General features: G+C 38.6%; 2 protein-coding genes across 6 annotated transcripts in view; one reads left to right on the top strand and one right to left on the bottom strand.

The window, feature by feature from the left end:
- The window catches only part of iqsec3a (IQ motif and Sec7 domain ArfGEF 3a), a 102179-nt gene extending 90370 nt beyond the window's left edge, over positions 1-11809 (top strand). For 2 of the 5 annotated variants that reach the window (XM_072377536.1, XM_072377539.1), the window contains 3 exons: positions 1871-1963; positions 4128-4171; positions 8333-11809. In XM_072377536.1, coding sequence (XP_072233637.1) covers positions 1871-1963; positions 4128-4171; positions 8333-8893 — 698 coding nt within the window. In that variant the 3' untranslated portion in view covers positions 8894-11809. Of the gene's footprint in view, positions 1-1870; positions 1964-2056; positions 4220-8332 lie in introns of those variants that run through there. The other 3 variants (XR_011909961.1, XM_072377537.1, XM_072377538.1) reach the window with 3 other exon arrangements.
- A 1468-nt stretch (positions 11810-13277) lies between these two features.
- On the bottom strand, positions 13278-26171 carry slc6a1l (solute carrier family 6 member 1, like). Its single transcript, XM_072377932.1, has 15 exons — positions 25844-26171; positions 23228-23597; positions 21600-21731; positions 21204-21304; positions 19607-19716; positions 19374-19506; positions 17595-17729; positions 17404-17507; positions 17193-17317; positions 16804-16916; positions 16332-16463; positions 16010-16112; positions 15698-15798; positions 14292-14459; positions 13278-13854 (listed from the first exon to the last, which is right to left on the bottom strand). The coding sequence occupies exons 2-15, from the start codon at positions 23466-23468 to the stop codon at positions 13759-13761; spliced, it is 1794 nt and encodes a 597-aa protein (XP_072234033.1). The 5' UTR covers positions 23469-23597; positions 25844-26171; the 3' UTR covers positions 13278-13758.
- Between the last annotated feature and the right edge of the window lie 434 nt (positions 26172-26605).

The raw sequence follows: 26605 nt of genomic DNA, 5'->3' as shown, positions 1-26605 counted from the left end.
TTATGATGGAGACAGAATTTTTTTCCTTAGAAACATTGAATGACTCACATTAATTGAACATATCACTCATGTAATGCCCATCGATAACCATGTCTTTGGAGACCTCTCCTACTTTATGCTCTTCTTTAAAGGGGCCAGAAGAGATTAGGTTTAGAACTGGTTGCTTTTGAATTATGTAGAGAAAAACTTATGTTTGATTAGATATTATAGATGCATAGAGTATGGCCTGAAAATGAAACATTTAGTGTATCTTTTACTTCCATAGCAATGCACCATGTAAGTAAAAGCAAGGGTCAACATCTAATCACATTTTTAACCAAATCAATAATTTTCTCTTTTGGAGCATGTAGACTATTCTCAAATATTCCTGTGTGAGAACCAACAGATCCTCAGATTGGACTCATGAGTCAGAGGCCATCCTTTCCTTTGTATTATGTTCCAACTTTTTCTGTTGCTTTGAGTGACTGCAGGGGGGGGGGCTGTAAACTGAAGGTGAAAACAGGCCAGTGATCAAAGCAGCCAGGCATCTGAGTCGTTCGGGCTTGTGTGCATCTGAAATTCTGTAGACAGTAACACAATGCAGCTTGGATCTACATTGAGATACATAGAACACCATATCCACCACATCAGCCTGTCTCTTGTCAGTGGCCAGCAAGGAGAGCATTCCTGCTGGGGTTTGACGCAATTACCTTACCCCTCACAGAGAGGAATGGCCTGCAGCCTTGGGAGAAAGCAGGCAACGAGATAGGGAGGAAGGGTTGTTTCTCCCTGAAGAGCTTGGATAAACAGCTGCCTTGTACAACATCACACACCAATGCACGCATGCAAATAAAACTACATGTTTTTATCAAAAGTAGCTTGAGGTTTTCATCAAATTTGCAAAGACATTTTTCCTTTGTCATGATGTGTGACATTTCTCAAGAGCAAAACATAGCTGGCACAGACACACACCAGTCTTTTCTCCTCTGATGGATTTTTCTTGTTGACTCTCGTAAACATGCCTGCGGCAAGCTCACTTATGTTTGAGCTTCCCCATGTTTGAAATGGGGAAGAGTTTGTCTATCTGTAGGGGGATTTTTCCAGCTTTTAATGAAGAATATTTAGAAAGAAGTTGATTTTACTAAGTCCACAGCCCTTCCCACTATACAGTTGAGTGTTTCTGTTTCCTTTTGCAAAGCCAATAACGCTGTACTTCACAGTACATTTGTAACATAAAGTAGACACTAGCTCATTGCTATCATTTCATAAAATTCCTGTGCAAAATACCTGTAAATGGCTCCTAATAAAAAAAAAAATGCTTTACACCTTGTTAACAGATGCCTATTGCTCCTATGTATGTTGAATTGCTATTGATTTTCTGTTAGATTGAAAGTCTCTATACTCTCTTACCAGTTGAATACAGATTTACTCAAGGAAACTGTTATTTTCTAAACATAAAGAATATAAACTAGTATGGTACAGCCACCATGAAACATATTAAAGTAAAATTTCATCTTCTCCTAGCTAAAATCACAAAAAAAGGATTTTTTATTTTTTTTTTGCATAAAGGACAACCCAGAATCAGGACTTAAATGCAGTGCACTTTTGGAAAAGAAGCATTTTAGTCATCATGGTTGGAAATTACATGCAATCATCATCAAGTGTGAAGTTTAATTAGCGGGATAAAGAGTTGTGCTTTGAATTTTTTAAATCTCAGTGGGACGGAAAAGCAGCGCGAGAGTGTGTGTGTTTATTTTTGTACGCACACACCTCATAAAAGAGTTACATGCTGGTTAATGTTTTACACATCACCAGCCAACAGTCTATGTTCTTCCCTTGCTCCATGTCACCGTATTGTAAGGGTGATATTTTTGTTTACCCTTCTTTGCAGGGGAGCTGGAAAAGCAGCAAGGAGCCAAGACGCACCCCGTAAAGAACAACGGCACACAGCTAGAGCTGCGTGGCAAACAGGGCTCTCCATCAGGTGTGTACGTGTGTGTATTCAGCACTTCTTTTAAAAGAAAGCTTCATTAAACTGTCTTTCCATCCATATCTGTACCTGCTTTATCCAATTCAGAGTCACAGGGAGCTGGAGCCATTCCCAGCTGCCATCAGGCAAGAGGTGGGGTACATCCTGGACAAATTGCTATTATTGATTTGTCCTGTTGCTGATTTTCATGAACTGATAAAGTAAAGATGTATTAAGGGAGGTGATACCAGCAGAATTATATAAAGAAAAATGGATTCTCTACGATGCACTATTACTGACTGCTACTTGCAGTTAGTTACTGTTGCTTAGTCTGCAGGGCTCTCACTTTCTGATGGATAAATTGTGCATGCAGTTTGTCAAGATAAAATGTAATTTGCCTCTAGAAATGTATTGCTATTTTTTAAATATTGTGTTATTGATAACTCCTCATGCCATAGTTTTTTTTTCAATGATATATTTATAGCTTGTTACCCTGAAAAACAATAGATTATTGATTATGCTTCTACCATTTTCCTTCAGCAACTGCACTCTTTTGACTGTAGTAGCTTTTAATGTAGACAGCAACCAAAACAATTAAAGTCATCAAACTTGGATGTAATGTTTGGATGTTCATTTAGAGGGCATCAGATGTTCAACATTTTTAGTTGATTGAAAGTGCTTATCTCGGCTTGTCGGATCTGCTTTGGTACCTGCGTTTATAAATTCTGATTCACTGTAAGAGATTCCAAATGCGGAACATTAAAGCTTATGGTATGGTAGGAATGGTTTACTGCAAGGGTTAAAATAGGGAGTAGAGATAGCGAATAGAGTCGGAGGGCAGTGGGTGAGGATCAAGCTGGAGAGGGAGGGACTATGACAGGCAAGATGTGCCTGAGAGAGACAGGGTTTAGCTGAAAGAAAGACAAGAGTAGAGCAAGTCAGACTAGCAGATGGACTGAGTATTTAACCTGAAGTACAGAAGATGCAGGGTTAATCTAAAAGTCAGAAGGAATAGAGAGTCATATATCAGCACAGCACAACTGTAAAGGGCCCTAGTATTGGTACCCCAGAGGCCGATTGAAAGACCTGACAAATAGGTTCAGGGTTCAACCAGTGCTGCAATGTTTTCAACAGGAGGATGGTGAGGATCATCATATTAGAACATGTACAGGTGCATCCGTAAACAAGATTTAGCATTAGATATTATAATTCATCATCCTTTTCAAGCAACAGGAGTTGTGATGCTTTGTTCATAATTTCACTTATACAAGTGAAGAACTAACTGATGGGTTTGACTGAGAAATCCCAAGCTATGGCCAACTGGGCCTGGTTTCCTATGTTTCATCATGCAGTCATTGTTTGGGGTAAGGATTAACCAAAAATTAAATTGCAACGACCCTTGTTCAACCTTGTTGTAGACAAGACATACAGTGGTGCTGGCGAGTTTCTGAGGCCTTTAGAATTTCTTAATTTCTGCCTAAAAATAATATTTTCACATCATGTAATGCCTACATAAAGAAATGACACCTATTTAAAGAAAACCCATTTAAATAAATTAAATTAAAAGATTTTACTTGTTAATTTCTATTGGGGAAAAAAATCATCCAGTATTACATATCCGAGACAAGTAAGAGTGCCTTTGCTTTCTGTATCTGGTGCTTGTGCAGCAGTAACATGAACTAAACTTCCACATATGATTCATTCTGGTTCTGGTCCATCTTCAACATTTTTAAGTCTGTCCAGATGTGGATTGCAGGGGTTCAAAGTCTTTAGAGATGGATTTATAACCTTTTCAAATCTGATCAACATTAATTAAGGAGGTCATATCCTTATTTTGTGCCACGATACACTTCCACAATCAACTCAATCCAAGTTATCTGTTTGTCCTCATATATATTTTCAAACTACATTTTTGTGTGACCTGTTTAACTGGGTTCTCTTACTACATTTTGTAGTTATGTGAAAACCTGATGTTTTGTGCTGAAATACAGAAATTCCTCAAATGTTAGTAAACCTTTGTGCACCTTTTAAAGATATAAATTCTTCTTCAAATGTATTAGCAATTTTCTCAGCTGACTATTTTGAAATCACATTTAAGACGCTGCCAAATAACATTAGTGTTTAACAGACATTTGCTGCCACTTTTGTCCCGTTCTCCCTCTGTTTTTCCAACCTCCAGGAAACCAGGAGGTTGATGACAGAAGTGGACACAATGCAGTTGAGGTAAGCGCTTACAGACAGGATAATGCCCCAACAACAGGTAAGTCAATCCAGTCAGCATAGAGGCAGGGTGAGGTAGGACGAAACCCCAGGACAAATCATGTCTTTAGGATCAAAGGCGGCAAGCAAGTGTGGATGAGGAGTGCATGAGCGAGCGAGTGCTTCTGGGTAAAGTGCTGCGGGCATGTGAGGTAATCCAAACAAACTAAATTTTAGATAAAAGAACATTGTCATACAAAAATAAAGATGGTTGGTTTGCACAGCTACAAGCACAGCTATCAGAAACTGTGTTCTACATTGTGAAAATACATCAGACTGGGAGGCTTAAACATGATCTGTATGCCAAAAAAGGAGCAAGTTGGAATTAATTTAACAGGCACAGGCAAAAACTTTCAACAAAAAACGGCTATACCTTGTTTGTGCCTATCCACACAGAGCCAGGAAACCTTAATTAACATAGTAACGTGCGAGCAGATAAATTTAATGCTCATTTGATCCAGAGCTCTCACCACCCCACCCTTTGCCAGAGCTCTAGGGGGAACTCGTCTTGCAAACATTTTGTGCAAGCATAAGAGCCAGCTGAACTGCAGCACCTTTGGGGCTTCACAGTTACTCAAGGCTCCAAATGACCTTTCCTAGTCCTCCATGTTTCTGTGGAGTGTTGGGGGGGGGGGGGGGGATTGGGGGGGTGGGGGGGTGGGGGGGGGGGGGTGGTGAAAAGCCAAATATACAAGCTCAGCCTGACATTCAGGGGCTGATTTCAACTAATACATCAGGCAGTACATCCTTACTCAGGTGCTGCTTTAACCAGAGGTAATTACATGTTACTTTACCAATGAAGGCTTCATAAATGTCAGCATACTGATTAATGACCTCAGGGAAATTGTGTATTCATGGCTTCATGCTTAGTGGTTGATTCCCTCCTACACAATCATATCTTTGATTTTATCAATATCATAGTTAGATACAAAACAAACCAGTGACAAAACTATACTGTGATGATCAAAATTGAATTAGACAGAATTTGCAATAGAGCTTTGACTAACTCCAATCCGAGTAACAGTTTTGGGATTTAATTTTCCTATACTGAGGTCACTCCAGGTCTTTCCATGCACTTATTTTTTTCACCTGAGGTCAATCTTCATGGTTGTTTGAGCTACCTTCACCAGCCTTCTCCCCCTCCGCCATGTAGCCTACAGTAAATGTCAGGGGCTGGTGGGGAGCCACTAACTGCCAAGACAGATTTGTCCTGGAAACCAGGAGGGTCCACTCAGAAAAAGCCTCAGGGAGCATGAATCTAAGGGTGCTGGGTCTCATGGTAAGCTTTTAATTTCAGAAGATTTGATAAGTGCGCTGCTGAGATACTGATGTCCCCATCTACCTCAAAATGATTGCTTAAGCAAGATAAAGACAGCCAAGGTCATTTACAGGCACCTGTTACCATGCAAAAAGCTATTCCCACCAATTTTACAGATTCAGCTTGATTTATCAACAAGTCTACATGCTGGTTTCTGGTTGGTGAAGATTGCATGCTTTCAAGTGAGAAGTACAAAAAATCACCTTAAAACAGAGAACAAGGGTTATTTTTTTCACATTAAAAAACTAGCAAAAAAACAAAGAGGTCATTTTTACAGAGAGAAGGAGAACAAGAGGATATATTTGTTCTTTAGGTCCTTCCAATTTCTTTCCAGATTCAATCAATCCAGCTAATGACCCATCCATTCAGGAAAAATAAGTCAAAGTAGTATGGCTCATCCTTGCAAAGTGAGATAGAATATATGTTCCCAGCCAACACTTATGTGTGTGATATAAAAATCTAATTGACTGCAGTGCAAAAAGAAACTGAAGAATTCTACAGATATGATTTTTTTATGATTTCCATGGAATATTCAAGCATTTTAAGGCCATTACAGCTTTGAAGAACAACAAAGAAAAGCAAGAAATATTTATATGCAAGAAAAAAAAAGAAAAATATCAGTCAATAACAAGGATTGCAATTTTAAGCACTCATAAATGTTTTTTTGGCAGAAATGCAATTTATAGTGATATTCGCAATTGTGTTTTAACTGTATTGATTAGAAAATAAAAATACTACTACTACTACTACTACTAATAATAATAATAATAATGATAATAATACATTTTATTTGTAGTGCCCTTTACATCGCAAGAAATAGGAATTGTGCTTTTGTTTCCTTTTGAAGAGTAATTCATATCGACAGTTGGCCCTCCTCTGTTGCACCATCATTTTTTTCCAGTAGCTCAGAAGAAACTAATCCAACACTGGTCTTTTTGAGTTTTTCCATGGTTTCAGCAGACCTGATGCCTTTTCCAACATTCAGTTGGTTGCATTCTACAACTTCATCACTAGATGGCGAAAAATACAACACTACAAACTCTTTCTATAAAGTCAAATTTATCACAGAAGTTTTTTTATTTTTTCCAATGAAATTTATCCACGTTGAAAGATTGGTAGGTTTGACTTTAGATTATGTTTTCGTGACTTTTAGGTGCAGTATGAGCTATGATTTGCCATATTGTACAAAAATGCCCTTAAATGTAATTATTGTATATGTCCATTGAACTGTAGGCTTTTATGCACAAAAGCTATCATGTCATCCAAATCAAATTTGTTGTTGTTTTCCTCAGAATAGTCCAAATTCATGGTGGTGTCTCTTCAAGATACGGATGCTGGCCTTTAATTGTGTCTCTTAGAGATGGCTAAATGTGAACACAAAGTATAATTTAAGTAGACTGCAGGTTTAATATATGGCTGTATTATAGTTTTAGTTGTAGTTTTATTTTGTTTTTCTGTGTAAATTATGTTAGATTTTTTTTTTCTGGTAAAATTACTATGCTCTCTCTTTGCAATTCACTTGCCATGGCCCTAAAAGACTGTTTCATTTGTTTCGTTAATAACAATAATAAACAATAGTTATATCCATTATAATCTTCCAGCATCAAAGGTGTGTTGGTCACCTTTATTAGGTTTACAAAACTTAAAGATACCCTGGTAAAAATTATTTATCTGTTATCTGAACTATAAATCTAAAGGTCACCTTAGGCTCTATCATTCTAATTGTAATTTCAATGAATTTCTGACTATTTTTTTCCATCTGTGGAGCTGATTTCTTTGTCATACTTCTAAATTAAACTTTTGAAATCCAGCAGAAAGTCAGTAAAACCCTTCATTCTTTATATGAAGTGACTCAGAGCTCAGTAATGCTGTACATTAAGTGTATGTGCTTAATCATAAAGAAGGAGTAGAAACTGAAAAAGAGCACATGTTAATGGAGCTCTTCACAAAAGAGTTAGATTCGTCATCATGGAAAGAGGAGAATTACCACTGCAGGAGAATTACCCCTCATTTTATTTGCACAATGCCCAGTCTGAACAGTTTTGGTGAGAAAACCACTTAAGTATCAGAATCAGCAAGTGAGCAACATTACAGTACAATGTTAATACTGTCCAGTATTCAATCTGGGAGATGTGACATTTCTAATATAGGCAATACTCATGTAATAGAATTTAAACAGAGATACAGTAAGAAGATAAATCAATTGAAATGCTGAGGGAGGGAAACTATCTAGAAAGTAGGGAGAAACTGTGATATTTCAAATGAGTGTTTCCTGTGGACGCCTGTGGTTGTCTGCTCACTTCCTCTCTTCCTCTTCTTTCACCTCTCCTTCTTCTTCGTGTGACCTCCGTCTTTGTTCTGGTTTCCTCAACCCCCAAGTCTCCTTGTGTCTACTGTTACCATAGTGCCACACAGTGGTTTGGAAGGGAGACACAGGGGCCCTCAGTGTCCCCTTTGGAACCACCGGGCCCCTTCTGTAGCATCGTTCTTACCCCCCACTCCCCAACACTGTTCTCCTCATGACCCCAGTCACACTCTGATGTTCCCAGCATCCAATCTACACTGTTCCTAGCGCACCTGTGGGGGTGGAGAGAGGGGAGTGTGCCGTAGTCACAGTGATTTTACACCTCCACCAATCCTGAACACCTAAGACCCTACGCATGCCCTGTGTGTGTGTGTGTGCGTGAGTGAGTGTGTGCTGAGCGTTCACCACCCCCACAAAAAAGAAAAGAGGGCTTGACGAATTGTAGCGGAGGATCCAGTTTTATAACATTTGATGCTGTTCTCTTGGCTGTTTTCTAAACTAGGTGTCAATTCACAACAGGCTTCAGACGTACCAGCTCAGCAGCAGCAGCATGGCTCGGAGCCCAGAGAACGTGGTCCCTCTTAACAACAGGGGAGAGCTGCTTTTCCAGCAGGGGCTCCAGGGGTTACCCCAGGGGCCAGCAGCTCAACCTCAGCACCCGCAGCTGCAGTCAGCGGGAAACACCCCCACCCATCATCTCCTCCTTCAGCAACAGCACCAACCCGCTGTCAGCATGACTGATCTGCGGCCCGAGACCCTCATCCAGTGCCAGCAGATAGTTAAAGTCATCATGCTCGACAACAGCAGCCATGGACGCATGGAAGCCTTCCTCAGCCAGACGCCCACCCACCACCACTACCAGCATCACCACCAAAGCCACCAGTTTAGTCAGTCTGCCATGTCCACCCCTGTCCGCTCACCGGACGGCTCCTACGACAGTGACGGCCACCCACCCCCACTGCCTCCTCCACCTCCACCTTACAACCACCCACACCAGTATATACCCCCAGACCCCCGCCTCAGTCTACACCGAACCCCAAGTGGCTCTCGGAGCATGATATAAAAAAGTCTATTCTCTTAAACACAGATCACGCTTTCACATCAACCCTCCCCCTTCGCTGCCTATTTAACAGTACATAATGTACATATATACATACAGATGAAAGAGCTCTACTGAAAAGAGAATTAATTCCACTTATATGCATATATTTAAGGAAAATATAAATAAAAAATAAAGGTTTTAAAAGAAATAAGGAGAAATAAAGTGCATATATAAAGTTTTACTTGACTCCTCATGTATTTTGAAATATTATGTAGTTTTAACAAATTTCTATATCTTTTTGTCAGTTTTAACTCTTGCTAGAGAAAAAAAATAGAGATATTCAGTTTGTGGGTGGATCCCTTGTCGTTCCAGTATTCACCACCGACCACAAACAAATCCCTCAAACTTTTTGAATTTTTCCAGTAAAGGATGGAAACGCTCCAAGGACGCTGTGCTTTTTCTTTTTTTTTTTTCCCGCTTTTATCATCCCAGACCTCATGCTTACTGTGCTGTATGTGCACATCCGTGCATAGCTGACACTTAACTGAAAACACGTGCCAAAATTCGTATGCCTCCACTAAACAATGGCTTCTTTGCACTTGACTGGACAGTGGTGTGGGAGGAAATGAAAAAATAATAAATAAAATTCTCCTTCGCTTTGAGAAAATAATTTTTCCAGTACTCACCCTCAAGGGCCTGAAAAAAAAATTAATAGCAGAACAAAGCTATCTACCCATTTATGGTATTGCTGATTTTTTTAAAGTTCTTTCTCTGCTCCCCTGGATTTAAACAAAAAAAAAAAAAAGAAGCTACATGAGATCCTGTGATATGCTGTGTTTTTCATCTGCTCCTTTGTTGTGTTGTGGCTCTGTATAATCAGAGAACACTTTCATTCAGCTGTCACTTAACAGATCATTCTACAAAGAAGGATGACAGGAACGCAGGGAAACCATGTTCACAGATTGCTGCCAAACCAAAAAGTTAGTCCAGGATGGTTCTTTTGATTGTTGTTTGTCTCTATCTCTTCATATCCAGTAACGTTAAGGCCAGGAATTTATCTGCTGACTGAGAGGAGAGTGTTTCATATTTTAGAGTTGTTTGAAGATCAAAAACTGTTCTTGCTCTTGAACAGCTTTCACATGTAAAATATGTACAGCACACTGTGCTGTCATCTGCAGTTTGTCACTTTGCTTATTTGGGAAATACCCAGTGAATCCCCATGAAGATGCTTATGCTCCAACTGTTAAATGGTAAGACCTGTGTCTCTCTTAATTCATCACTGTGCCACCATTGTGTGTGTTCCTTAAGTGGATAAATATGAGCCCAATCACAAAACATCCAGACATTCTCTGTACTGTGTGTATGATTCCCAGGTTTTGTCTTGGATCTCTGTGACCGTTTTCCCTCCTAACCTTTAAGACTGACATTTTCAAAATGGTAAAAACCACACACAGCTTGTATTGCAAATACTGGCATTAATGGTATTCTTTGTGCTGTCGGCTATCCTGCTTTAAATAAGAAAGAGACAAAAAGAACGCATTATCTAATCTCTTTTTGCTTCACCTCCGCCTAGATTGTAAATATCACATGCAAGCAAAGTCAGAGAGGACGAGCAAGCTACCTTTAGCCCTTTCAATCTGCTATCGCTCCGTCACGCGTCCTTCTCTCTGAAATAGGTCATCGACTGCCCCAGCCTGAACTCGTCAATCTTTTCAACAGACGCCCCACCAGGTACTGTGGAACTGATGTTCAGTTAACTCTGCTTCCATCTGACCTCCACCTATCTGATTTGTTGATTTACAAGCACAGAGCCAATGCAGGGAGTTTTCTATCCCATCTCTCTGTCCTTTCCACACTTTGGATTTGACCTTCCCTCACGTTTTCCACCTGTGATAAGACAGAGGTTGCTGACAAAACAAAGCAGGCTGCTTTTCTGGTAGTTGACGAGTGCGTGTCCTTACTTTCCACGAAACAAATCCATCCTGTTTGTGGTGTTCATCCCGGTGATTGCTTTTATTGTTTTTTTTCATGATGCGATGAGAAGAATTAGTGCTTTCAAAATGAATGAACTGCACTGATAATTACTTTAATACTTTTACTGGCTAGAAACAAACTTCCGAAGGTTATTTAATGAATTTTAACTGATTAAAATAATATCTGCTATTGTGGATTTTGCATTAATTGATGATGATTGTATGGTTGCTCATTTGTTTGTTTAAATCAGTTTTCAAATATAACGTGATTGATATCTTTTAATGCATGACATTTCTTTGAAGGCCTGTTGAACCCCGAATCCCAAAAGTCTTGAATTTATTGTGCATGAATGACTTGTCTGAGGAGATGCAGATTTTTATTTGTTAAGATGCAAAAGAGGGTTCTTGTTGGAACTGAAACACATATATTAAATGATTTTTAGATTATTGCAAACACCCCTTCAAACACAAAACAGATAACAGGGCAAGTATGTTTCAGTGCCTCGTGACAAAGCAGTCGCCTCTTTCATGATCATTACTTTGTCTCTCTGTGTTTCACATCCATGTGTTTATAGATACACAGTTTTCCCAGTGAACAATAGGTTTAGGCATTTTGGAGGACAGATGCGCTGCGTGTGCAATAAACATGAACATGAGGCACACTGAGAGTCTAGGAAGGAATCAATGTAGCATTTTGGAGGTGTAGCAAATGATAAGGAATCTTTCATGAAGAAACTTACAAAAAAAGGGCTCTGCCACATCAGTGCACTGCTTCATGAATGACATGTGAATCTTGTTGGGCTCCTCAACACTGTGTTTGCTCATACTAGTAGAAAGAAATACAAATAGTGGACATATTTATGGATGAACAGGTGGAAACTGAGTGTAGCCATCTTCTTCCTCAGTTGGCTTTGAATCCCTCTCTACCTGTCTTTGCAGTATATCAACATGCAATTAAAGATGATTTAAGTCAATTCATCACAGTTGTTTGCTTCAGTTATTGGATGTAGTTGCAATATTTCAAAACTAGTTGATTACATCACCATGTTTGACATCTCGGGCTCCGACAGACTTCCTACAAAAAGTATCAAGTCTAATTTTTTTTTCGCAGTCATTGCCATTAGTTGTCTTTAGCTAGTCACTCCTTCTGATGATTGCAGTGATAATCCTTCTGAAAAGAAGATATTCTTTGTAGAAATTCTGTAAATAATTGTCTTCAAAGCTATATACTTTTGTCCAATCAGCTTTCAAGTATCATTCTCCAGCTTGGCCTGAAATCACTCACTTCTGAAGACCAAAATGGTCTCAGAAGCATCAAAATCCAAGGTTTCAAAACAACCCTTCTCTGCTGTAAGTCTATAGGTTCCTAAAATAATTTGGTCCACAGTCATTGAGAAACCTATTTTTTATAAAATCGCCACCAGATAGAAAAGATGCAGATTCTTAGAAAATGTATTCTGAAAGACATTGCATTTTTTCACCGTGGTAAATTCCTTGATACAATGCTTCTTGATATGAAATGGTGGACAGTGGAGTAACCATGTGCTCTTTATTTTATGCTCTTATATATATGAGAAGCTGAGGTACAGTCAGAGCACAGTCTTCAATACACCTTGTCACAGAAAACAATGCATCTCCAAGCTTGTCAAAAGAAAAACTGTAGTCTTCTAACAGTTGTTGGCTGTACAACATTCAAAGCTGGTGGATGTTGAGCAATGCTTTTATATCACATATACAATGCAGTCACTCTCTAAAGTTACCTCGACACTTACCTTGTTTGGTCAGCACTTTTTGATGTTTTGGTGGACACTGATATTACATTAGTGAAACATACCCTAGACTACAGTCTTGGTGTCTCAGTCCTGATCAAAGTAAACCATGATGAGACTGTTTTTGTTAGTTCAATAATGTGGTACAAAAATTTTAAGGATGTATTAGAGTCTTTACATAGTTACTGTATAGTTGTTTGCTTATATGTAAATGTTTAAAATCCTGCATGTAGAAACTTTTTATTTTTTTATAGATGGGGAATGTTCTAAACATTAGGCTGACTAGAACCTTTGGAAACCATTAAAATATTACTCCTGAGCTGATGAAAAGCTGCTTTGGAGATGCATGTTTTTTCTATGTTGCTTCATTCTCCAAATTTTCAAAACAAATAGATTTTAGCTCTTGAAAAGCAAATAATTTTTCCTTGAAAATACTGTCATATTCACAGTTTTCTTATATCTTAATGAAACATATTACATATTATAATATTCGATACGCAACTAAGAGCATGTATTTCAAACCTCTGTTAAAAGAGAAACACTGTGTGGTGAGGAGCATGTACACTTTCACAGAAACATTATGGTAACAAATGCTTTTTTCTTTTGATTTTTGTTTCCATAAGCAAAGACACTGCTGTAAAGATGCATTATGACCCACTGACATTTACTGGAAGAAGTAACATTTATTTAGTGCTAAGAACATGCTGTATATCACAGTGACTGGTTGGTTCTTTGAGCTGCAAGATAAGGAAATAATCTTTGATGCATTACAGATTTATGATTCAAATCAAGTTTTACCAAATTAATTAATCTGTACAACAACACTGAGTACAATTGTGGTAAATTTAAAAACAAAGAGGGTAAGGTAGTTATGATTTACAAGTAAGGTGAAGATTTACAGTCATACGAGCACACATCTGGTTATGTACAAAAGTTCATTTTTAACTATGAAGTTCAACTTGTGTTCAAAGCTTTTACTACTAAAGGAGATGTTAAATCCAGTACAGTTTTACAGCACCGTTTGACATGGAGTCAAACAAGTAAAGTGCTTTTCTCTAGAGACATACTCCTTCCGCCCAATTGTCAAATTTCAGCGTGCGCTACATTCCTGGCAGTCACATCATTTCAACCTGAGCAATCCTGGCTAGACAGGAGCTTCGCCCACGCTCCCTGTGTGTGTGAATTCTTCATGCCCTGATGGCTTCTTATCCTCCTGAGAAGTTGTCATCCTCCGCCAACGCTGGACATGTAAAAGAGAGTTGCGTGAGCCTCAGATTAAATACTGAGCAGGTATTTTTGAAGGTCAGTTCATATTAGCTTAGTAATATGAACAAAAATAAATCAGAAGTACAACAGATGAAAAAGTTCAAATTGTGCTAAACAATTTATGCACTGAGGGTAGAAAGTTGAGAGATGGGTTGTTTTCAGTTTTTGTTTTCTTAAAAAGCCACTTACATACCACAAATACTGGATTTTGAAACTGTTATTAATAAATTATTAGCTCAAACAAGCCATTTTGACCTTTAGCATATTCTACCTTAAACCAGGTTAATGATATTGGCTTTGAGCCAAACCCATCTTTTCCATCCACCCCTGAAGTCTAAATAAGAGTGAGACACGATGCAACTTTCTTATATTAACATCTGAAATATCAATGAGTCGTACAGGGAGTTTTACCTGTTTGATGCTGCCCTTGCTGGTGCAGAACATGTAGACAACGTAACCAGGGATTAGTATCATAGAAGACAAAGACATGAACCATCCAATCACTTGACCCCACAGCGGGTACACATACTTCCCCAGAGTAAGTGGGGTCATCTCAATTGCACTGAAGGTGAACACCCCCTGCAAAACAAAAGACAATTGTCTACTTTCAGTTTTTAACATTGATATCTTTTTTCAATATGTAGGGCAGTTAACTACACCAGTATCCTACTGGATTTTAAGGGACAATCACCATCTGAAGTTAGAAGAGCTGATGTTGGAGGAATTACTACAAAAAACCCAGCTCCTCTAACCAAGAGGTTGGAGGAGCATGTTTACATCCTTTCATTTGACTATCCCGCCTGCTGAAAAATTACATTCAACCCTAGCTTGAAATGTGACACCAAGAAGTCCTGACCAAGCACCCATATGCGACAGAGTAAGAGTGAAACTACACTGACTAATCTTGTTGTCTGCAACAGTCTACAGACATGCTGTTACACAGACAACATTTGTTTATGTGGCCTATGTGGGTTATAACTGGTCTGAAAAATGGTGCCATGTGGGATTATTATATTACTGGTTCCATGTTGGCTCCATGTGAATTGTTGATACTGGTTATGCTTGGGTACATGGGTGATTAACTGGGCATCTTATATGGCAACCACATAAGCGACCAATATTCACATGGGGCCAATATGGAATTTATTTCCAAAAAGAGTTTAGAACTTTCTGAGACACTTAAATATTTTACATGATATCAAGCTGGAAAATTAGATAAATTAATTTTTGAAACCTTAAGGCATCCCAAACCTCTGTGCTTGATTAAGTGTGTTGGCAGGCTATGTAACTGCTAATATCGCTCTTTCAAATGAAATATGAAGATCACTTTGAGCTAAATGTCTGACAGTCTTGAAGTTATTTTCTATTAAACCAAACTGGATTGAACAGAACCAAATTACGTTAGATAACTCATCTGGGGATAATCTGACAAGCTAAAATCAGCCCAGTTTTACCCATGTCTCTTGATGCTTTCCAATGTGAAAATCATCAAAGTGTTGCTTACTTTGCCCTTTGAAATGGATGCACTTAATTTCACCTTTTGCAGTACACTGCCTTCGTCACTACAAAAGCAGGGATGAAGATGCTGCCATGATTTCCCTAAGGTCCTGATTGCTATTAGATGAAGTGCAAATCACCTCATGTGGCATAGCAACCATTTCAGCAACAACATAAATCGTTGACCCTATTGGCAGCTGCTGCAATTTGAAGGGTGCATCAATCTCCTTAAAGGGAGAGGGGGGCTTTACCAAGTATAGTGTATTTCTTCAGCGGATGAAGGGTTGTGGAGGTGAAATCAATAATCATTTTCCTCCTACCAGGCAGATCAGAGGAGTGAAGAACTTCCAACAAAGCTTCCACCAGACACATGGCCGATAGCCAATCATGTCCTCAATGTTCTTGTAAAATCTTTCAGCTCCTGTTTGGCAGAGAGAGGGACAGACAAATGGACACAGTATTATCATAGAAAGGACAGCAGATAGATGTGCTTCATTTATCCCAATTATTTCAGCTGTGGTTACACTTAATGTGACACTGACATATTTGGTTTAATCACATATTTGTTGACAGTATATTATAGAAAACTTAGCAATTATAAGAGAAAAGTAAATTATAGGAAAGCTTCCTACCATAAAACCAGGATATCGAAACTGTTTCAAAGAAGACAAGAAAGAGAAGACACATCCCACTGGCAGAGTAGTAGTCAAACATCTTGAACACGTACAGACCACCCTGAGAGATTTCAACACACATATTAAGGCTGAATATCAATGTTCCCTCTTTATTTAATCAATTATGAATGATTATTGTACACCACAGGTTATAGCAAGATTGTTTTGTCATTATGTATAACGCAGGATGAGTTTTCTTCCCGAGTGTTTAAAGAGGTTTTTTTTTAAACTTTGTAAACAGGATAGATTAATTCAATATATACAGACAACCATGAAACACCTGAGTGATGTTGGAGAATCCAATGACAAAGGAGATGAGGCAAACGATGAGGATGAAGACCTTCTTCCTCCTCCTCAACACCATGGGATATTCATCCATGAGAGCTGTGATGAATCCTTCAACTGTACAAAACTAACACATAACATTATGCAGAGACATGATTGAGAATGTTTAAAGTCCAAATAAGACTTAATAGATGTGAAGAGACATAAGCAAAGTTTATGCTACCTACAACATAGCACACAGTGCCAACCTTGACTTAACATGGGTAACTGACTATTGATGATACTTAACACAACTCCACTTCAAAGATACTGAACTATTCTTTTGAGAAGCTCCCCATGGGGTTGCTCAAGGTTTTCCACATGCAGCTGTACTGTGAGAGACCTGAGGACAGACTTTGATATGTACACTTTACACCCAACTCACGTACCACTTTTAATCACAAACACTGTGAGTGCATTGTTTGTACCTGACTGTCGAGACCCAGCATCATGAGCATGGAGAAAAAGAGGATAGCCCATAGGGAAGACATGGGAAGCTGGGTGACTGCTTGAGGATAGGCTAAAAATGCCAAACCTGGACCTGAGACACATATTTTGGATGACAAAAGCTTTATCTAATGACAATTCAAAGTAGCCTACTGAAATGTATGCAAAATAACTTATTTACATCTGTAAACATAAAAAAAAAAGAAATAGTTGCACAAAAAATGTAAGTATCCAACATCATCATTCTTTCCAAGGTTGAAATTAAAGTTTTTTTGTATTCACTCTAACATTGAGATACATAGTAAGCAAAGGTAGCAATACATATTTACAAAAGATTCATATTTCTTTCAGGTATTAACATAAAATATACCTGATGCTGCCAGTTCCTGCACAGGTTTCTTAGTGATGTAGGACATGAAGCCTACAATGGAGAAGATGACAAATCCAGCAAACATGCTGGTGCAGGAGTTGATGCAGCACACTATGATAGAGTCCCTTAAGAAAGGAGATCAAAAGTGATAATTTGAGGCAAAGAAAAAAAATATATAGCAGCGATCAAAGGATAAATTTTCTGTCCCTACTTGTAGACATCGTTGTTGTAAGAGTTGTAGCTTCCCAGTGCAATGAGTGAGCCTAGACCCAGTCCATAAGAAAAGAAGATCTGAGTTGCTGCATCCAGCCACACCTGTGAAACCACAGATACACAGTTGTGCAGTAGTTTGAGTGTGAATATGACTATGTAATCAGACAGAGATGTAAGGAGACCGTATACCTCTGATCGCATGAGCTTATTGAAGTCTGGAGTAATGTAGAAGCGGATCCCATCGATGGCTCCGGGAAGTGTGACTCCTCGGAAGAACAGGATGAAGAGCATGAAGTAGGGATAGGTGGCTGAGAAATAAACCACCTGAGAAAGAAATAAGGTCATTTTTCCACATTCAAAGAGAGTGAAAGGCATGTTTCTGGTCCAATTGTGGTGTCTTTTGATTGTTTTCAAACTAATCACCACCGTAAACATGTAATTTGCCTTAGATTATTAAGTCAAAAAGAGAGAGTTGTCAAAATATGCAGAAAGAGGAAGCGACAAAAATATCTCCATACTTTTTCTTTGCCAAAGGATCTGTAGAATGTGGCTCGTGCTTCTCTAGTATAATGATTTTGTCTAATTGGTAATGTCCATCAAGGCCAGGGCCCCTGGGGAATTCATTTCTCTCACTGCTCTAAGATGCCTCACATTAAAATCCAATTATCCCTGGCAGTAAATGTGTTTCTGCTATCATACTTAGCTTCGACTTGATGTAATTTAAAAATCCCAGGCAGCAAGCAGAGTGATGTTCTGCTTTTCTTTTTCAAACTCTTTTTCTCGCACATTTGAATAATTCTGGATGTTGTGAATAAAAACAAGCATTTTGTAAAGTAATGTTACTATAAGAAAATCATCCAATTGAGGAATCAATTCAGGGTTTAATACCTTTATAAAGAGCCAGCATCTATCATCAGAACCAAAAGATGATCATTATTTGTAAGCCCACATTTTGAATTCTTATTGAGGAACAAATCCTTCAGTTAATCTGTTAACCATTTTATCTTCAAACTTATCAGTTATTTTTTGTCTATACAATGTCAGATAATAATGAAAAATGTTGAATTGTCCCTCAAACCCAAAAATATGCAGTTTACTGTTATAAAGGAGTTAAAAAAAAAGAAGATTTGAAGAAGATTGGCTCAGGTAGGTTTTCCATTGCTTCTCATGAAATGACTTAAACTGATATATTTACTAACCGATTCATGAACCAAATTTCTGGTTTGTCCGGGAAGATTTCAGTGGGCATGGCAGCATATACTTGTGCAGGGACAAAGCTAACTTATTGACATTTTCCAAGTCTAATATGAAACAATCCTGACTTATCGGTTTACATGGCCTAATACTGTATGTTAACATTTTGTTATTTACAGTAAACAGAGATACTGGGAATGCCAGCTGTAGAATATTTGATCATAAGATTGTACACAAATCAAAGTTTTGATCCGATAAATGTTGCTACCTTACAACCCCAAACGTTATTAATGTTCCACACACAAGAAAATGTCTGCAGAATTGAGGAGCATCTCACTGCCACCTGTAAGAAGGTGAATTTGGACTATACAATTCAACCCAAATCCAAGTATTTTATTTTTACTTTAGAAACCACTCCCACAGCCCCTAACCTTGGTTCTGAATCTCAACCAAATCAAAACTGTGGGTTGCGGCCAGTCTTACTTTGAAGAATAAGATGTACATTTTCTCCTCAGTTGTATTTTGACATGTACGCCTCAGAGAAAGATTTTTTTCCCATGAGAATGCACCTTGGTAGAGCAAACAGGAGGCAGGTCTAGACAAAAAGGTGTGCTGTGGACATTGCAGTGTTTTATTTACAGCACTAAGAGTATGGCCAGTCGAACCTGTGTCAACAATATTTGTGAATAATTGGAAAGCACCCACAACTGGTTAAATGAAAGGAGCAGCATATGAAGGCAGAGAGCACAGAGAGACTTTAACAGAGAGTCTGACCTTTCCCGTCCACTCCACTCCTTTCCAGATAGAAAAGTAGACCAGGACCCAAGCCAGAGCCAGGGTGCCCACTAAGGGCCATCGTAGCTCTCCTGGCTCCTCAAGACCACCAGATAGCTGGTGCATGTTACGCCTACAGAAAAACATACACACCAAATCTTAACAAACAAAAAGCCCCAAAAGACACATATTTACACATGTGGCATGAACAGGTCTTCATCTAACTGACTTACTCCCAGAACTCTGTGACGGCGCTGGTCAGGTTGGTGGTGTCTGTCAGGCTGTAATTGCAAAAACAGTTCTCTGTGTTCCAGGGGTTATCACAGCTTTGCCAAGGTAGCTCCTGGACACATACAATTTGAATAAAGAAAAACAGGATAAAATATGAGTTTTGTATCATATATTTTGGCAAAATCTGTGTCGGGCTGAAACATTTTCCTTTTGAGAAAAATGAAATAGTCAACTGGACTGACACAAACTCTTTGCTTCTCTTCACTGAAAATAAAACCTAGCATGTGTGTCCTTGACTCTTCAGTCACCTTTTATTTGACTCAACGCCTCAAACCACAAACACTGTTCAGAACAAAGGAATCAGAAAAAGAAAGGCAAACCATCCAACAGTGAAAATGACATCTAATGAGCCGACTGTGCTTTTAACCTTCGGGCAAAAAACATTAAACAACAATGAAAACATTTTTCTGGTGCTCTGCATGTTCCCCACAACAAGAACCACAAGCCTGCAAAGTCTTCATGTTTGCCATCGGGCTTCTTTGAGGCAGGTAGTCCCGCAGAGCAATGCCAAAGAACCAATACAGAAATAAAACTGCTGAGAGAGGTGGTGAGAAAGTTTTGAAGACCCTCACTCTTAGATTAAGCAGTAAAAGTGACAGATTTGAAAGTAAGGAGGGAGTTTTATTACTCCAACCTGATTTACCTGCAGTAACTAAACTTTCCAGGTCTTTCAAGGCAACAGAAACAAGCTCTAATGACAAAAACAAACATTGATAACTCTCTAGGTTGATATGGTGAACTCAAGGTTAAAATAGGGGTCACAGACACACTCCCCTGCAGAAAAGAAATATTAGCATTAATTTGGGTCTGGATAGTGGAACAAATGTACAACGATGATAAAATATGGCTCTGAAAAAATTATGTTAGGAAAATATACAGCATTCAAGATTGGATAAGTTGAAGTTCAATATTCACTTCTAGTTTTAGTTTTACTTTGGTATCCTCCTGCTTAAAGGAAAGGCTCTTATAAATTTGAAGTGAACCAAAACAAGTTTCACATAACATAACCCTGCCACCATCTAAACTAATCCAGATATGTTGTTATCTCCGATTGTGATGATCAGTGTCGTGGATGTCATCAGTTTGTTAAGTAATCAGGCAGATCTAGCAGTAAAATGACATTCAAAATGTGCCAGTTTTTTTAATTTTTTTATTACAACTTGTCTCTTCTGCTCCCAAAGAACAAGACAGTTGCTGCAGTTTGTAAGATTTGTTCCTTAACATGATTTCTTATGACCCAGCTTGTTGGGCTGCAACATAAAATGGGGACTTGAAACGCAGGTTTTATAAGATATGGAATACATCACAAGAAAAACCAAATCAATCGATTATAAACCTTCAGAGAAACTCATTGAACTAGAAGCACAGAGAACAAGCTCTCTGTAATTCACACAAGGCATGCTTTAGCCACACCTTCACAGATGCAGCTAATAACGCCCGTGGGAACAATGAAGTAAATGTACCACCCAAAGGCTCTTGTGCTGCCACTGCAAGGCCAGTGAGGATGCAGATGGATTGTAACCAATTCTAAAAACCTACCGAACCAAAGGAATTGAATAAGTAGTAGAGAGCCCAGGAGATGATGATGATGTAGTAGATGTTGAGCCAGAATGACAGGACCACTGCAGCCAGGCCAACACCTGAGTGAGGAAGAGGTGCTATGAATATCATACAATATACATTTTTTTATATAAAGAGACTAAATACAAGCATATACACATGCAAGCAAAAATAAAAGCCCAGACAACTGTTACCAAGAATTTTTTACTTTTTCAAAACTATTATTATTTAATGAAAAAACAGAACAATACAATAAAGTGAAAAATTGAGCAAAAACAAAAACTAGCTTTTAGGATGTTCATGATGCTCTGTAGAGAAATCTGATCACTTTCTTAAGTAAATTCTTAACATTAAGTTGAAATATCTGAATTTTACCTTTCATCATGGGGATGAGTTTCCACACTCCCAGTCCCCCCACTGAGGTAAACTGCCCCAGAGATGTCTCCAGGAAGAAGAGAGGTATCCCAGCAAACACCAGCGTCAGAAAGTATGGAATCAGGAAGGCACCTGACACATCATCACAAAACAGATAAGCAAATGATGTTCAGTAGGTATTTATGATAAATTAACATCAAATTACATCTGAGATCAGGAATGAGACAATGGTGTGGCCATACGAATGCAATGGGCTAATATTCAGCTTTGAGACTTTACTTTTACTTTATTTTGTTATTTTATCATGGTAAGAATAACAAATTCCTTTCTAGATGACTTTTCCAGACGACTGTCATTCAGTACAGTCCATCCTCAGCCGTCATATATTTAATCACAGGAGGGGGCTATTGTTCTCCTGAGGGGAGATATACGTGGGCAATGACAGATATACGTGTGGGGCATGATAGGGGGAGCAGCCTACAGTTCGGGGGTGTTCAGGAATAGAATTTTCTTATCAGATTTTTGTGTACGTCATGGATTCTCAAAAACAAACGTTAAGTTCAAGCATGAGGTAGATCATAATTTCGCCTGGTACTCGGGGTGTGCATTTCAAGTGAAAGCGCCATTCGAAATCACAGCAGAATTATTAGACCATATTTCACCAGGAAAAGAGTGGAGTTCTCCTTTCAAGTATTTACCATATTTACTACTTCCTGCACTCCTCACTTTATGTGATGTTATATTTCTTTCAACAGTAATAAGGGGCATCTGTTCACTGTGGTGACAAGGGAGCTGAGCCACAGAGCAAAGCTTTAAATTTACTTGTCCATTTTTGTTTCAACCCTGACCTATGGTCATGAGATTTTAGGCAGCAACTAAAAGAATGAGATCATAGATAAGAGTGGCTGAAGTTAGTTTAATTTAAAGGGTGACTGGGCTCAGCCTTAGAGATAGGGTGAGGACCTTGTGCCGCTCCTTCTTATTGAAAAGCAGCTTTCTGGTTGCTTTTCTCGGGCACATCCATCAGGGAGGAGACCCTTGAGCAGACCCATAACACGGCTGCTGAGGCCACCACCCACTTAAGCCTGGCCACCCTTATGGGAACCGTTATTATATCATTATTTTATACAAACACAGAGTGTGAAAGCAAAATAAAGAAGACATGATAAAAAAGAAGCATTTAAACAATACCTCTACCTCTATCCTCTTCCCTACACTACCCTACCGCAGCTCTAAACCACCTCTAAGCCCAAAGCACAAAAGGAGTGTGTTCTGAATTTAAGTTAACAAGCTAAAAAAAAATACAATACAATACAAATACAAATTCAATACATTGAACAAAAGAAGTGATGAACTCTCATCTTTAGCTTTTAAAAATCTGATTGCTTTGTAATAAGGAAAGACCAGAGATCGGTGAAATCACTGTGAAATTGTTCAGTTCTGAGCTCCTGAAAGGGTGTTATCAGACCATAAACATGACTAGAATTAAATGAAAAATCTATTTAATTTACAGGCTACATTAGATATAAATCAATCAGATAAACACAGATATTACGCTGGACTTCAAACCAACTGAGCCAACATATTTTTTGCTTATATTTGTCTGATTTTAGAATTCACACACTCACCTCCACCATTCTTCCCACACAAATAAGGAAACCTCCAGACATTCCCTAACCCAATGGCATATCCAACACATGACAGCAGGAAATCAAACTTCCCCTTCCAGCTTCCCCTGTCAGGTGGTTCCTCTTTCTTCTTTTCATCTCCAGGGGGTGCCATGGGGTCCAGTTCCTCAGAGGGGACTGCTTGTTTGACCTCTGACGGAGAATTTAAGTCCACTGTACTCTGCCCAGTCTTCCCCATCATGGGACCACTTTGGTCCAGAGAGGTCAGAAAGCCACCTTGTCCTCACAGCCTGGGATGTATGTGTTGCTGCCCGTCTGCGTGTCTCACGTTGTGTCTGGATCTAGACTGGACAGATTCTGTGGAGAGGGGCTGCAAATGAAGTCAGAAGAGAGAAACTTTTGTGGAGGTTTAAACAGATTTTATGGGGTTTTTTCTATCCAAAACTAAAACTGCCACACAAACCTGACACAAACTCTCAAGTTTACCCTCAGTCTGTCAAAGTTTATCATCCAAATGTGTTAAATCGTGATTTCATTCAATGAAGAAAGAAAATCCTGGATAAAAATCTAAATAACATATCAAAGGCTAAAGGAAAACCTCAAAAAGTATTATATGATCCCTCTAAAACTTTCAGTGTTAGTCGAGAAACAGTACACTATCGGTATGAGTTTGTTGATTAATTAGCGTGCACACAATGTGCTGATACTGCCATCATGATTAATGATTGTTGGATTTCATAAAATTAGGGTTTTTAAGGCAGTGTTTGAAACAATAGTTGAAATTAGCCAAAACAATCACATCATCATCTATCATCAGATGACTGAGCTTCTTTCTGCAATGGTCTGGGGCTTCCCAGTGCAGCCAACAGATCTAAATAATGGATCTTGGATATCTGGGCTGGAATCGCACATGACTGGACATACATTTATAAAAAAACATAAGAGAATACTAAATCATTTCCAGATGATTGCTAATTGAATGAAGACTTTTTTTGGCCAATGCATTTTTCTCACCAAACACTGTGTATTGTCATGCATTCGCAGCCTGCTCAAGTCTGATTTGTCGGGACTTGTCGAAGACAACAAATGGAACCCATAACAGTTCTTATACCAAAAATGAGTCTTTCCAATAAAATTCTGTAATTTCCAAAAGCAGTTATATATTTTTAGAGAAAAGGCTTAAAGTGACAGAAAATATTTTGTAACAGAAAATATTTTGTAAAAAAAATTGCAAGTAAATTGTCAACACTATGATGTCATCAGAAGATTATGTCCAAAAGTCGACTTTAATCTAACTAAAGCCCCAAAACTAAAGGCTTTTATCTGTTTGTTCCTGAGATTGTTAAAACAATTGATCACAGTTAATTTAATTGTCAGTTAATTGATCAGCTAATCTGGATCTCAGTGTGTTTTATATATTCGCTTCTTCTTGCTTCCACTGTACATGTGTGCCATCTATAGCCACAAAAGTAGCACAGATATCTGATGCAACAATGACTGGATATGAGCGGGCAGATGGTACAGTCAGATCATCCTTGAGAACACTGTACCACACATTGTTATCATCTCTAAGACACTTCATGCAGCATCTTCCTTCCTGGCCTGCTGCAGGCAACCTCATGGTGTATCACAAATAAATAAATAAATAAAACATGCAACCCTGATGATATGAAGTTGTGTATCCACTGGAGTGTTTCGAGAAACAAAGCCCCTGTGGTGCTATTTTCAAGTACTTGTACTTTTCACACATTACAGTCAATAAATAAAATTATTAGTGGCAGAACAAAGGAATGTATTTAGTTATGTTCCAAGATAAATCTCTGGCAATTCACCTCCTGTGATATGATCCTACCTCTTACATCGCAGAGGTTTGAGCATCGGGCGGATGTTCTTCTTGTTTGCAAACATCGATCGACCTTGAATTTATCCAGATTGTTTCATGCAATCAAGGTTAATTAAGGATTGCTTCCTGATGTATCCCGGAAAGAGCAAGATACTCTCTGCTGGACCCTGATTTTTTTTTTTCAAGCCAGAGCAGCCTTTAAGTTTGCCAAAAATGCTGCTGCAACAAATTTATAGTATCAGTGAAATGTCACATTTGTGCTTTTTAACTTTTGATGATGGTGACGAAAAACAAGTATTGAAAGAGTGTACTGTATATATGCATATGCGGTGCATTTTTTTGTGTAATGAGTTGGAATCACACAAATTCTCACAATTGCATCCCTACTGAGGAAGAAGTCATGTTCTATGCTGTTAACAAGTTACAACCTCAAATGGGTACGATAACATGAAATGATCAGAAATCTCTTTTGGATGGTTGCATAGATAAGTGTGGGCATCTGCTTCAAAATTAAATAGATCATGAATTCTCTTTGTGCATGTTATCCATTTAAATTTAAATAAAGTAAAGACTTTTTTGACACTAAAGCATTTTTGCTATAGCTTTTGTTAACAGATGCTGTTATTTGTTGCCCATAATGACAGTAACTGCAAAATAAATAAAGCAATTTGTGGTGGCACTTTCCTGACATAATGTCAACTTGACATTGTCATGATAAAATGTCAGATGGTGTAAATCCAAGGATGCAGTAGTGGAAATTAGGTCTGTCCTACCTGACAGGCTTCCAAGTCCTTCGTCAGGTCATCAGCTTTAGTTCTCCTCCCTGGCAGCACAAAAATCCTAAATCTTCAATTTTACATCCAAAGGAAAACTTAAAAGCAAACTCCAAGTTGATCCTCTGAGCCCAGTTGTAGTCACAATGAATCTGGTTCCCTGTTTAGAAACTTACTCTCTCCTGTGAGCTGTCTTTTGGAGGTGGCTGATCCTGTGGCTGGTATTGAGTGTTTGATAATAAAGTTCGACCTGTCTGCTTTGATTACAGCCTAGATCTGACTAGTGAGGCCCTGCGGCCATGGGGGATACAGTATGTCAATTGCCCAACTCTGGTGGGGAACTCTTGCAGCAATGGTAGTGTGTGTTTGTGCAGTGTGCATTATTGTTTGTTGCGATAGCTGTGGGCAGCTCTTGCCAGCACTGTTACCATGGTGTTTCTTTATAGAGAAGGCCCTGATCAGTGAAAGAGCTCATGGAGTTTGGGAAAATGAAACTAGTGATGACTGCTGGCAGAGACACTGGAAATGTATGAGCACGAATGAGGTCCCCTGTATCACAATCTGACAAAATCAACACATAAGGTGACCTAATGATCACCAGCAGTGTCCATAAAAGAAGTGAATGCAGACAACGAATAAATAAGTGTAAAGAAAGTAAAAAAGTTTTTTATTTATTGCTTGAGGTACAAGGAAAGGATAATCCAGATTTGATTTCCCCTCACTGAATTTGTCTTCTGCCTTCAATAAATTAGGGTTCTGTCT

This window comes from Leuresthes tenuis, unplaced genomic scaffold (genome assembly GCF_036924035.1).
Source record: "Leuresthes tenuis unplaced genomic scaffold, fLeuTen1.0.hap1 SCAF_23, whole genome shotgun sequence".
Lineage (NCBI taxonomy): Eukaryota > Metazoa > Chordata > Actinopteri > Atheriniformes > Atherinopsidae > Leuresthes > Leuresthes tenuis.
This window is presented reverse-complemented; position numbering and strand designations above follow the sequence as displayed.